The sequence below is a fragment of the Zosterops lateralis genome, assembly GCF_965231275.1.
Source record: "Zosterops lateralis genome assembly, chromosome: 31".
NCBI classification, from domain to species: domain Eukaryota; kingdom Metazoa; phylum Chordata; class Aves; order Passeriformes; family Zosteropidae; genus Zosterops; species Zosterops lateralis.
The window spans coordinates 3,744,744-3,757,281 of NC_139791.1; the positions used below are offsets into that span (position 1 = coordinate 3,744,744).

Consider the following 12,538-nt stretch of genomic DNA (forward strand, 5'->3'; position numbering starts at 1 on the left):
CCCTGGTTCCACGAGGCCCCACTGTGTCACAATGGACCCTCTATTCCAGGAGGCCCTAGGGAGTCACAGTGGACCCTTGGGTCCATGAGGTTCCATCATGTCACAGTGGACTTTTCATTCCATGAGCTTTTGTACTGTCAACAACAGTTTCCTTGGTTCTGCAGTGTCACAATGGCCCCTTGGTTCCATGAGCTTCTGGAGTGTAACACGGTTACCTTGATTCCATGAGGTTCTGTGTTGCAAGAGGACATGAAAAGAACCACACTCAGCTGTCAGGATGTGAGATGAAAAGTAAAAGGGAAGTTTTTTGGGGGATCTCAATATATATAGTTTTTGGAATTTGGTCAAGGATTGGGGGATTAGAGGAACACCCCTCCAACCCAGGTGGTCAACTCGGAAGTCCATCACTTTGTCCTTCCACCTGGAAAGAATGCGTTGTTTATAAGATATTAATCTTTGGTTTTGTCACAAGGTGAGAAAACTCCAGCAGAAATAAAATACAATCAGAAGGCTGAAAAATCAGGGTGACAGTTCTTCAGTGTCACAATAGAAACCCTTGTTCCATTCAGCCTCCAAGTTTCACAGTGTTTGATTCCATGAGGCACCACAATGTCCCAATGAACCCTTGGATCGATGAGGTTCCATAGCATCCCAATGGTCACCGTGGTTCCATGAGTTTCCTTAGTGTCACAATGGTCTCCATGGTTCCATTGGGCCCTGCTTTGTCACAATGGTCCCCTGGGTGCAAACAAGGCCCTGCTGTGCCACAAAGGACCCTTGGTTCCATGAGGTTCCCTGGTGTCACCTTGTTCTTCTTGAATCTGCAGTGTGACAATGGACCATTGGTTCCACGTGGCCTCGCTGTGTCACAAATGTCTCCTTGATTCCATAATTGCTACAAGGGAGACTTGTTTCTATGAGGTTCTGTTGTGCCACAATTGTCTCCTTGATTCCATGAGCCCCCGCTGTGTGACAATGGACCCTTGGTTACACAAGGCATTGCAGTGTCTCAAGGGTCTCCTTGGTTCCATGAGGAACACAAAAGCTTTGCATAAACATTGGACAAAGCTTCCTTTACACACCTGGGAACATCTGTTTGCATTCAAAGGAGGAGTTAAAAGTGAGGGTGGCACCAGCAGCTTCCATCTGCAACAGAGATCCAGGACAGGGACAGAGAATTCAGCTGAAAGACCCAGAGATTTTTGCTGACAGAGATAATTTCTGGTCACACTGTCCCTTGTAGAAAGGTGACATCATTCCAGGCAGCCTGTACTGACCATGTGGTTCCTGAGTAGGGTTTGTTGTGTAGGAAACCTGCTCATCCCTTTCCATTCTTTCCTCACAAAGAGGAAAACTTCTCCTGGGCCTGTGTGCAGGCAGAGCCCTGAGGAGAGCAGGTGGCACATGGTGCAATGGGCTGGGACACCCAGCTGAGAGCTCAGGGGACAAGGTTCTGATGCAGGCACAGGGATGTCAGTCCCAGGTGGGCGATGTCAGACATGGTGAGGTTGGGGTGAGGAGCAGGTTGTCCAAAGAGGGTCAGCCTGCAAGGGGTTCATTGTTCTCTGTGCCCAGATCTCCTAAGGAGACATTCAGCATCAAGATCACTTGGGAAATCACCTCTTCTCTGAACGGGATAATTAAAAAATGCTTGATCAAAAAACCAAAATATCATGAGGCGCACTTTAAAATCTTCATCCTTAAGAGAATTCCAAACTGACTCTAAGCAGCTGAACAAGCCCTGGAGACATGAAGACAAAGGGAGGACAAGAGGCTTCTGAGGGTTTTCTGGATTTTAATCAGCCTCACACTAGACTTTAGGCTGAGTCCAGGAGCCCCAGGCGCTCAGAGAAGGTTGAAGAAGCTGCTCAAGGAGTCAGAAGCAAAAGTCCAAGTCCCTTGGAGCATCCCTGGGCCCCAGGGAGGGCAGGGAGTGCCAAAGGCTCCCCAGGGACTGGTGAGAGCAGATCCTTGAGGGCAGGATTGCAGGGAGGCCAAGGCTGTGAGCAGGGAACTGCAATGCTGAGCAAGGCCTGGGCTGGTTGGAGGCAGCAGAAAGGCCAAGGGCTGAGGCCAGGGCTGGGGCAGCAGGGCCTGTCCCTCCCGGGTGGCTCGGGGCTCTTGGTGGGGCACTGGGATGGCAGGGGCAGCAAGGACAAATGTCATCAAGCTGTGTGACACTCCAGATCCTCATGGAACCAAGGGCCTGTGTGACACAGCAGGGCTTCATGGAAACAAGAGGCCACTGTAAGCCTGAGAGACTGTAACACCCCAGAATACTGAAATAATGGGGGTAACCAAAGGATCCTTTACTCAAGTTTGGTGCACAGGAGAAATGCCAACCAGATATTCTCAGGATGAACAGATGCACAGAATATTCTTAGTTGCAAGGGGCTCTCAAGGATCATCACATGCAACTCTGAAGTGAATGGCCAATAGAGGGATTGAACCCACAACTTTAGTGATATCAGCACCATGCTTTAACCAACTGAGCTGAGAGGTCAAAATGACAAAAAACATTAGAGGCAAAAACCAGGAAATCAAGGAACTTTGGCAAAGCATTTAATTAAACATTCAATTCAACATAAAACTCTTTGCCATAGCAGTAGCTTCATTACATTAGCCCATTGGGCCTGGGAACCTTTAACCCTTAAAATGTTAAGTTCCTCAAAAACATTCCAGGTAAAAAGGATTAGAAGGTGAAAAAAGAAAGAGACAGAAAAACAGAAGAGATAAAGAAAGTCATGCATACAGCTACCAACTCCATGGAGCCAGCATGGGTGAGACACAAACCCCAGGAGAAGGAGGGTCCACACCATGGGCTGAGCTCATGTTCTGTCTTTTAAGCCCCTGGGCCTTTGTCTGGCCACTGTGACACTGCAGAACCAAGGAGAGCATTGCTGACAGTACAGAACCTCACAGAACCAAGGGGCCATGGGGACACTGTGGGGCCTCATGGAATCAAGGGGACCATTGTGAAACTCAGGGGCCCCATGGAACCAAGGGAACATGGATCAGGCGTGGCTGGTTTGGCCTCCCGGGGGCTGCTGGACAGGTCTGGCTGAGCCTGGCATGTTGAGGGCGGCTGCTCATCTGTCCCTGAAGCCCTGGGGCTCTGTGCTCTCCTTCCTGAGGGAAAGAACTGTCCTTCTCCTCCAGAGGCCCATAGCCAAAAAAAAGGCTTCCTCCTCCAAATTTCCTTTTATGGAAAGATTGTTCCCAGATGGTATCTGCCAGGAGAGATAGACCTGGCTGGTTTAGCCACCCAGGGTCCACCTCTCATCTGCCTTTGAATCACTGGGACCATGTGCTTTTCTTTCCTACAGGAAAAAACACCTTTCATGTCTAGGTGCCCATGGCTAAAGTTGGCAATCCACCGCCAAAATTCCCTATATCCAAGGACAGTTCCCAGACAAAAGCTGCCAGGAGAGACAAGTCTGGCTGGCCTTGGCTTCCAAAGGGCTGGCTCTCATCTGCCTTTGAAATACTGGGGCTCTGTGCTTTCCTTCCTAAGGAAAAGAACTCTCCTTCCTTGCCAGTCACCCATGGTCCAAATTGAGATTCTGCTTCCAATACTTCATACATCCAGGGATAACTCCCAAGTGAAAGCTGCCAGGACAGACAGGTCTGGCTGCTCTTGGCCTCTCAGGGGCTGCCTCTCACCTGCTTTTGAAACACAGGGGCTCGGTGCTTTCCTTCCAGTGGAAAAGAACTCTCCTTCTTGTCACAGTGTCCATGGTCAAAATTGAGATTCCTCTTCTCAAATTCTGTATGTCCAAGAATTCCTCCCAGGCAAAAGCTGCCAGGACAAACAGCTCTGGCTGTCGTGGCTTCCCAGGATCCACCTCTCTCCTCTTCTGCCTTTGAAACACTTGGGCTCTTTGCTTTCCTTCCAGTGGAAAAGAACCATCCTACTTATCAACACAGAAATGGCCAAATGTGGGATTCCACCTCCAAAGTTCCCAATATCCAAGGGTTACTCTCAGACAAAATCTACCATGACAGAGAGGTCTGGCTGGCCTTGGCCTCTGGTGGCTGCCTTTCATCTGCCCCTGAAACATTGGTGTTCCATGCTTTCCTTCCTATGGAAAAGAACCGTGCTTCTCCTCCAGGCATTAATGTTCAAAATTGGTATTCCACCTCTAAAATTCCCTATATCCAGGGATAGGTCCCAGACAAAATCTGCCAGCACCATCTAATCTGGCTGCCCTTGGCCTCTGGTGACTGCCCCTCATCTGTCCCTGTGACACGGGGGCTTGGTTGGTTCCTCCCTATGGAGACCATTCTGACTCTGTGGAACCAAGGGGCCACAGTCACACTGCAGGGTATCATGGATCCCAGGGGCCATTGTGACACCTCCGGGATTCATGGGTCCATTGTGACACTGTGGGAATTCATGGAACCAAGGGGATCACTGTGGCACTGCTGGGCTGCAGGGTCCCAAGGGGCCAGTGGGAAGCAGCAGGGCCTTGTGGAACCAAGAGGCCATTGTTGCATTCCAGGGCCTCGTGGGACCAAAGGGCCACTGTGATCCTGCAGGGCACTGTGGATCCATGGCGACCATTGTGGCATTGCAAGGCCCCCTGGAATCATGGAGACCATGGTGACACTGCAGGGCCCCACAGAACCAAAGGGCCACTGTGACCCTGCTGGGCCTCATGGAACCAAGGGCACATGGAACAGATCTGGCTGCCTTGCCTTCCCAGGGGCCACCTGACAGGTCCAGCTGATCTTGGAATGCTGAGGGCTGCCTCTCATCAGCCCCTGGAGCAGTGGGGGCTCTGTCCTTTCCTTCCTATGGAAAAGAACCATCCCTATTTCCAAGTGCCCATGGCTGAAATTCATAACCCCTAATTAGTTCCCTATATCCATGGGTTTCTCATGGCCAAAAGCTGCCAGGAGAGACAAGTCTGGCTCATCTTGGCCTCCCAAGGGCTGTCTCTCATCTACCACCAAACACTGGGGCTCAGTGCTTTCCTTCCAGTAGATTAAAACTGCCTTTCTCATCTAGGTGTCAATGACGAAAATTGGGATTCTATGTCCAGAATTCTGTCTACCCAAGGATTCTTCCCAGACAAAAGTTGCTATTACAAACAGGCCTGTCTGGTCTGGGCCTCTGGTGATTTTCCTAAACTATGAGCAGAATGTTTTAATTTCTCAACAACTTTAAAAGGGCCCAGAGATCTCTCAAGATGGGGTTTGTAAGCCTCAGCCACATGACCACAATAGAGGGGCAAAGGAGCTCAGTGCTCACGGGAATGGAGACTGAGGACAGCAGAAGAAAGCCCTGGGCAGGATTGAAGGGTGGTTTCAGAGATGGTGAATCCTTTTGGCATAGTAGAGACAAGCAAGAAAAGAAAAAAATGAATGCCAAGGGCACCTAGGAAGGCCCAGCTTGAGAAAAAAAGGGAAAATAATTTCTCTGCCAAGGCAGAACTGTGGTGCAACACATCCCCCAGAAGGAGTCTGGAGCAGCCCAAGGCTGTGTGTGGCCAGGTAGAGGCAGGCAGGAGGCAGAGCTGTCAGCAAAGGAAGGGCCCAGCCACGTGGGGCAGCCGGGGGATGACGACAGCCTGCAGGGACAGAGGCGCAGGGCATGGACACCATAGGACAGCCTGGGCTGCACAGGGCACAGGGATGGGCAGCAGCTGCAAGGCCCTGACACAGCCAACTCCTGCAGCACTTGGGCCATGGCTGCTGGGCCTGGGCCTGAGCCATCAGCAGGAGACAAGTGACCCTTGCAGCCCTGGGGCCTCATTGCCTCCTTGGCCCTGCTCAGCAGCCTGGCAGGGGCCGCCCCATGGTCCTGCCCTTGGCATTGCACATCCCCACATCCCAGTGGCCTGGGAAGAGCCCTGAGCACTGAGGGAGGGACAGGATGTGCCTTGGCAGGGGCTGGGGCTCAGGCCTTGGCCCTTTGCAATCCTGAAACACATCCAGGTTTGGTCAACATCAGAGACACCTTTGCCTTGTTTGTCCCCACCTGTCATCACTGCCTGCAGTGTTCTGCTTTAAGTGGAACCTGGGGACACTTTCTCAGTTGTGTCTCTCAGTGGGACCCATTAAAACTTCATGAAACTTTGGAGTTTCAATTTGCTGTAAAGTCCATAAGAAGTTTTTTGAAGACCCTCTAAGGGATTGATAACACTGTAAACCACACCAAAACCCCAAGAGGCTCATTAAAGTCCTTTGTGCTCTTCCTGTGCTGCGGAGCTGGACTGGGCTCCTGGTACAGAGGCAGCTCCTGGACACCAAGAAGAGCTACAAAAAGGCCCTTCTTCAGAGGAACAGCTCCTCTCCCAGCCCAGCAGCGCTGAGGGCACTGCCTGCAGGTACCTCAGAGCCGTGATGCAGACGGAGGCTCAAAGCAACTGGAAGGACAATTCTGAGCTTCTTCATAGAGAAATGTTCATCACTTGTGACACAGTAAGTCTCTGGCTGCAGGGATCTACTAAAGCTGACCCAGGACAGGACTGACAGCACTGTAAGGATGGCTCTGCTGCCCTTTCTGCTTTGGGGGAGGATGTGCTCCAGAGCGGGGCTGCCCTGGGCACCGTCAGAGGGACAGGGCAGGATGGCTCCTGCTGCCAGGGACGGCTGCAGGGGCTGAGGCTGGGGCTGCAGCCAGGGCTGCCCAGGGCTGTGGTGCAGAGCAGGTGCTGCAGCCCTGAGGGCTCTTGGCCAGGCCAGGGCATCTGCCACCTGCCAGGGGCAGCTCTCAGCCTGCCTGGGAGCTCCCCATGCACTGTGGGGAGAAGTTGGAGGTGGAAAGAGTGACTCCCATCAGGGCAGATTCCTCCTGCTGTGGAGATGGTGCTGCATGGCCAGGGCTGCTCTCAGCTTTCTCCTAAAGGAAAGGGAAAGGGGCTGTCAGGGTTGTCTGTGTCACTGAGACTCCTGCACTGTCACCCTGGGGATCAGCAGATCTGCCTCAGAGCTCCCTCAGAAAGTGCCTCCTCACTCTCCTCTGCCTACAGACAGCACCAGCAGCACCTTGGCTTGCAGCATTTCTGTCTGAGCTGCCCTTAAGGCTCTGCTGCCAGGGAGATGCCCCAGGGCAGTGGCCTGTGCTGGGAGGGGTGTGCAGGGCAGAGCTGAGCCCCCAGGGCTGGGCTGGGCTCTGAGAGTACTGGCAAGGAGAAGGCCTGGTTAGAGAGAAACAGCTCCCAGTAGGCACAACTCCAGGCAGCAGAGAGCCAGATCAACCCTTGTTGTTTGCCCTTGTCCAGCTGCACAGAAGAAGAGAAAGGTTTAGAGAATTAACTTTGGACCCTTTAAAAAGGCTACTTTGTTTTCAAGAGAATTTTAATTAGGATTGCCCTGAAATACAGTGAGGTGTATTGAGCAAAGGGTACCAGTATGGGACCAGCATCTCTACCCGCACTGAAGCACAAAGAGCTCTGTTTTCCCTCTGGGCTACTCAGTGTTCACACTAAGAGCAGTGCCTAAATTGAAGCAATAATTCAGCAGCAGCAGAAACCCAAAGTCAAAAAAGTTTAGCGATGTTCCTTAAATGGAACAGAAGTGATTTTCAGGGGATTCTAAATACAATCTAAGGGATTGACTCAAAGAAAATGGTCCCAGCTTCTAAATGTTTTCTTTCAACAGCCCACCATGCCCAGAATGAAGAAATGTCCAACAGCAGCTCCATCAGCCACTTCCTCCTGCTGCCATTGGCAGACACGCGGCAGCTGCAGCTCCTGCACTTCTGCCTCTTCCTGGGCATCTCCCTGGCTGCCCTCCTGGGCAACGGCCTCGTCATCAGCGCCGTGGCCTGTTGCCACCACCTGCACAGCCCCATGTTCTTCTTCCTGCTCCACCTGGCCCTCACCGACCTGGGCTCCATCCTCACCACTGTCCCCAAAGCCATGCACAATTCCCTCTGGAACACCACGACCATCTCCTACACAGGATGTGCTGCACAGGTCTTTATGTTTGCCTTCTTCCTAGGGTCAGAGCTTGCCTTGCTGACCATCATGTGCTACGACCGCTACGTGTCCATCTGCAAACCCCTGCACTACGGGACCCTCCTGGACAGCAGAGCTTGTGCCCACATGGCAGCAGCTGCCTGGGCCAGTGCCTTTCTCTATGCTCTGCTGCACACAGCCAATACATTTTCCCTGCCCCTGTGCCATGGTAATGCCCTGGGCCAGTTCTTCTGTGAAATCCCACACATCCTCAAGCTATCCTGCTCCCAGTCCTACCTCAGGGAATTTGGTCTTCTAGTGCTAAGTGGTTTTCCATATTTTGGCTGTTTTATGTTCATTGTTTACTCTTATGTGCAGATCTTCACGGCTGTGCTGAGGATCCCCCCTGAGCAGGGACGGCACAAAGCCTTTTCCACCTGCCTCCCTCACCTGGCTGTGCTCTCCCTGTTTCTCAGCACTGGCTTTATTGCCTACCTGAAGCCCCCGTCCATCTCCTCCCCATCCCTGGATCTGGCCCTGTCAGTTCTGTACTCGGTGGTGCCTCCAGCTCTGAACCCCCTGATCTACAGCCTGAGGAACCAGGAGCTCAAGGCTGAACTGTGGAGACTGATCATTGGACAATTTAAGAAACATTAACTTGGTTGCCAGTTTGTTCAAATCACATGTAATAAAAGTAATCTTTGATACTTGTTGGTTTAATTTTGGAGGTATTTTCCTTTGTTTTCTGTTTTTAATATTGTCTATGAAGAAGGGCAGCGGTTTTTGCCATTTTGTTTCTCTCAGTCTCCACTGTCTTCAAAGAATGTGTCAATGAGGAGCTGTGCTTTCAGTGTGTTTAAACGAACTAAATGGTCTCCCAGCAAACTCTTCTCCTGAAATCTCTCTTTTTTTCCTTCTCTGCGGCTGCAGCAGCAATGTCTGTGTGCAGAGCTGGGGCAGATCAGGGCTGGCACAGCAGCTGTGCCCAGCACCAGCAGCCCTTGGTGTTGCCACTGCTGCTCCCGTGGCCCTGCCCCGCTGCCCTCCTGGCCCTGGTGTTGCTGTAGGGCCTGAGGGCTCTCGGGGCCGGGCACAGGGCTGGGGGTGGCAGTGCCGGGGCTGCAGCAGGGACAGGCCATGGGCACTGCTGGGGCAGCGCTGACGCCTCAGGGCAGGACCTGGGGGCTCCAGGCTCCTTGCCCAGGCTCTCTCCAGAACACGCCCAGGCCAAGGCTCAGCACAGAAAAGCCCCGTGAGCAGCCCCAGGCTGGCCCTGGGCAGGCTGGGGGCAAACAGCAGGGCTGGGGCTCTGCAAGGGCCCTGGGGGAGATGGGAAGGAGCAGCAGAGCAGGGGCTGATCCATCCCCACTGCGCTGGACACCCCAGGGCAGCATCCCAGAGCGTCCTCATGCACCTGCCAACAACATCCCCCCTCTGCAGCCCTGGCCTCTCCCCCAGCTCACACAGGTGCAGGATCCTTGCAGGCACAGACACGGCAGCACTGGCTCAGGAGCCCCTGTTTGCCCTGCCCAGAGCAGGCCTGAGCACCCCCATGGTGTTGGTGTGGGGAGATGAACCTGAGTGAGTACAAATGCCATCAGCCCCTGGGGCCAGGAAGGCCTGGGGGACGAGAGGGAAACCACTGAGTTTTGTTGTGGCTTCTGAAGTCAGCCAGAAAGTTTGTTCCCATGAGCTGTGAGTTTCTTGTGCCACTGCAGATGTTTCTCAGAGCCAGGGCTGCCTGGTAGCCACCCTCAAACTGCCCTGATTATTTCCTTTGCTTCATCTTTGCTTTCTTTTCTCTTTCCTGCTCCAGATTTCTTCTTCTTGCCAAAACATGTCCTCTGCCCTCTAAACACCTCATCCCTGCTAGCCCTTTCCTCTCTGGTCCCACGCCCCCTTTCAACTCCTGAGTTGGCACTATTGGAACATCCCTTGGGGGGCAGGATCATCCTCCAAGTGCTTTAGGAATTGTATGCAGTGTCCTGCAGTGCCTTGAGTTGAGAACTTAAAGAGTTAAGATTTTAGCTAAGGGATAGAAGCAATTTATATTGATTAGGATTTAAGTTAGAAGAGTAGAGATGAAGTGGAAGAGTTAATAATTATTAGATGCTTAAGCTAGAGCATAGGTAATATATTACTTGTTCATTTTAGCTGTGTTTGTAAGAGGAAATATGATAGATGGACCATTGAGATAATGGAAGAAACCATGACTGCACCTGGACAGAGAAACTAATTGAACCAAGCAAGAGAGCTTGGACTATGCCCAAAAGGTCACGTAGCCTGCCCACAAGATGAAGGTACAAAGGTCACTGTGAGGAAGACCTCTCTGACTTAATCCTTCAAGACCACTGACCTATTTCAAAAACCACCTACCCACTTTGAGAGAAGAATTGCGCAGGTGTAAAGGACTTTGGCCTCATTTTAATATGAAGAGGGGATAGGCTGGGGTAGGATTATGCATCTATATAGGCATTTTGCGTAATTGAATGAACATGTAAGACTTTTGTAAATAAATAGAGGGGTAGAGCTTTGTGATTGGTGTGCAGGTCTTTGGGAGGCTACTCCCGTGCCATCCAACATTGAATAAAGCACACAACTTTCTAACTTTAATTTGTTAGAGTATCTTTTGTGCATGACCTCACCAATTTTATGCAAACCAATTAGCAACCATGACACGACTGGGTTCTGTTCAGCTGTGAGAGCAGTTTAGGTCATGGACCCCTCGGGGCACCCCCCGGGATCTCCCTGGAGAGAGGGCTCTGCTCCCCGGCTGTTCATTGGGGACAGACAAGGACTGCCAGAACTCCAGACAAAACGGTCTGTTTAAAAATTGAAAATTGTGGCCTATAAGGTGTACGTATGGCCAGGAGGCTGTTGGTAAGTGATGGGAGACATCCCACACTCAGCTCAAGCCTATGCAGTCTGCTTGCAAGTTACAGTGGGATTTGGTTGCCAGCAGAAGGATTTGTCAAGTTGTAGAGGGCTCACGAGTTGTTCAGGGAAAATTGGCTAACATTTTGGGATATTTGGTGCAAACTTCAAAAGATTTGGAGGCCAATGGAGGCGGAATTTGAAGACTTTGCTAGATGAGGCATGAAGAGTTTTCAGCAATCGAGAAGAAGGATACAAACAAGGGATGAGAAAATTGGTAGCAGTAGTAAGGGAAAAAGAAATAGGGAGACATGGGCAAGGACCACCAAAGCAAGGACCACCCCGAACAGGGAAAGACCAATGAGCATTTTGTAAGAAATTTGGACACTGGAAAATCCTGTGCCCAGAACAGAGAAAGGGTGATGATCAAAGAAGAAGAGACTGACAAGGGGAGGGGGTGGTTGCTCACATCAAAGACTGAGGAGGACCAGAGGATCTTACCGTAGGGGACTTGTGATTCCCTCTGACATGCTATGGTCACTGGTGAAAGAGGAACATGAGAAAACACATTGGGGAATACATGCTCTGTATAACTATTTGAAGAACAGAATCATAGTCAGAAATTTGCAAAGTACAGTAATTCAAGTGACTCGAAAATGTCGCTTTTGCCTCCAAACGAATCCCAAAAATATTCCTAAACCAAAGCTTGGACAAATTGGGAAAGGTTATTGGTCTGGGCAGCAATGGCAAATTGATTTTTCAGAACTACCCAGGACGGGGAGGGTATTGATACCTATTGGTGTGAACAGATACCTCTTCAGGGTGGCCAGAAGCTTTCCCTGCCAGAACTGCCAAAGCACAAGAAGTAACCAAAGCATTGTTACAGGAAATAAAACTGTGTTTTGGAGTCCCAGCCACAATGTCTTCAGACAGGGGGCCACATTTTATTTCAAAACTTGTGATGCAATTTAGCTGCCACCTAGGCATAGACTGGAAACTTCATACCCCATATCATCCTCAGTCAAGTGGCCAAATGGAGAAAAGGAACCGTTTGATTAAACAGCAATTGATAACATTGGGACTCAAGCCTTGTCCTCAAGCTCTTCCATCAGCATTATTATGAATTCAAACAAAGCCAAGGACAAAAGAAAAATTAAGTCCTTTTCAAATATTGTGTGGAAGACCATATGGGGTCCAAGAAGGATCAATACCTTCACAAACAGGGGAAGAGACCCTACACAGGTATATGGTGGCGCTAAACAAACAACTTAGAGAAATTGAGAAACATGAGGCTGGGGCTTGAAGCAGAGAATTAGATGGGCCAGTACATAACATACAGCCTGGGGATTATGTATATATTATTTCATTTGCAGAAAAGACTCTGGAACCCAGTGGGAAGGACCATTCCAGGTGTTCCTCACCACCTTTACTGTAATCAAGATCAGAGAACAAAATGCCAAAATTCATCACACTTGGGTGAAGAAGGCTCCTGAAGGAATCTGGAGAGCCACACTGGGTGACAATGAACTAAAAGTGAATCTTATTCAGGAAAGTGAATAGTGTGTGAGTAAAAGGTTAGAATAGCTCAATAACTTTTGAAGAATAGAAGGATTTTTAGTTATTACGGAAAATCAAACAGACATAGTTGGGAGAATTGTGGCTTTTGCAACCATTGTTATAGCCACAGCTGGAGTTTAAGCAATACCATGCACATCTAATATTGTCTAAAGTTGTCTTGATTTGAAAGACACGTATCT

At 50.5% G+C, this 12,538-nt stretch overlaps 1 protein-coding gene across 1 annotated transcript; it reads left to right on the forward strand.

Annotated features, from left to right (window-relative positions):
• Positions 1–7,631: 7,631 nt before the first annotated feature.
• On the forward strand, positions 7,632–8,564 carry LOC310920708 (olfactory receptor 14A16-like; the record flags this gene model as incomplete). Its single annotated transcript, XM_083880768.1, has 1 exon — positions 7,632–8,564. One exon carries the CDS (start codon positions 7,632–7,634, stop codon positions 8,562–8,564), a length of 933 nt encoding a protein of 310 aa, XP_083736894.1.
• Between the last annotated feature and the right edge of the window lie 3,974 nt (positions 8,565–12,538).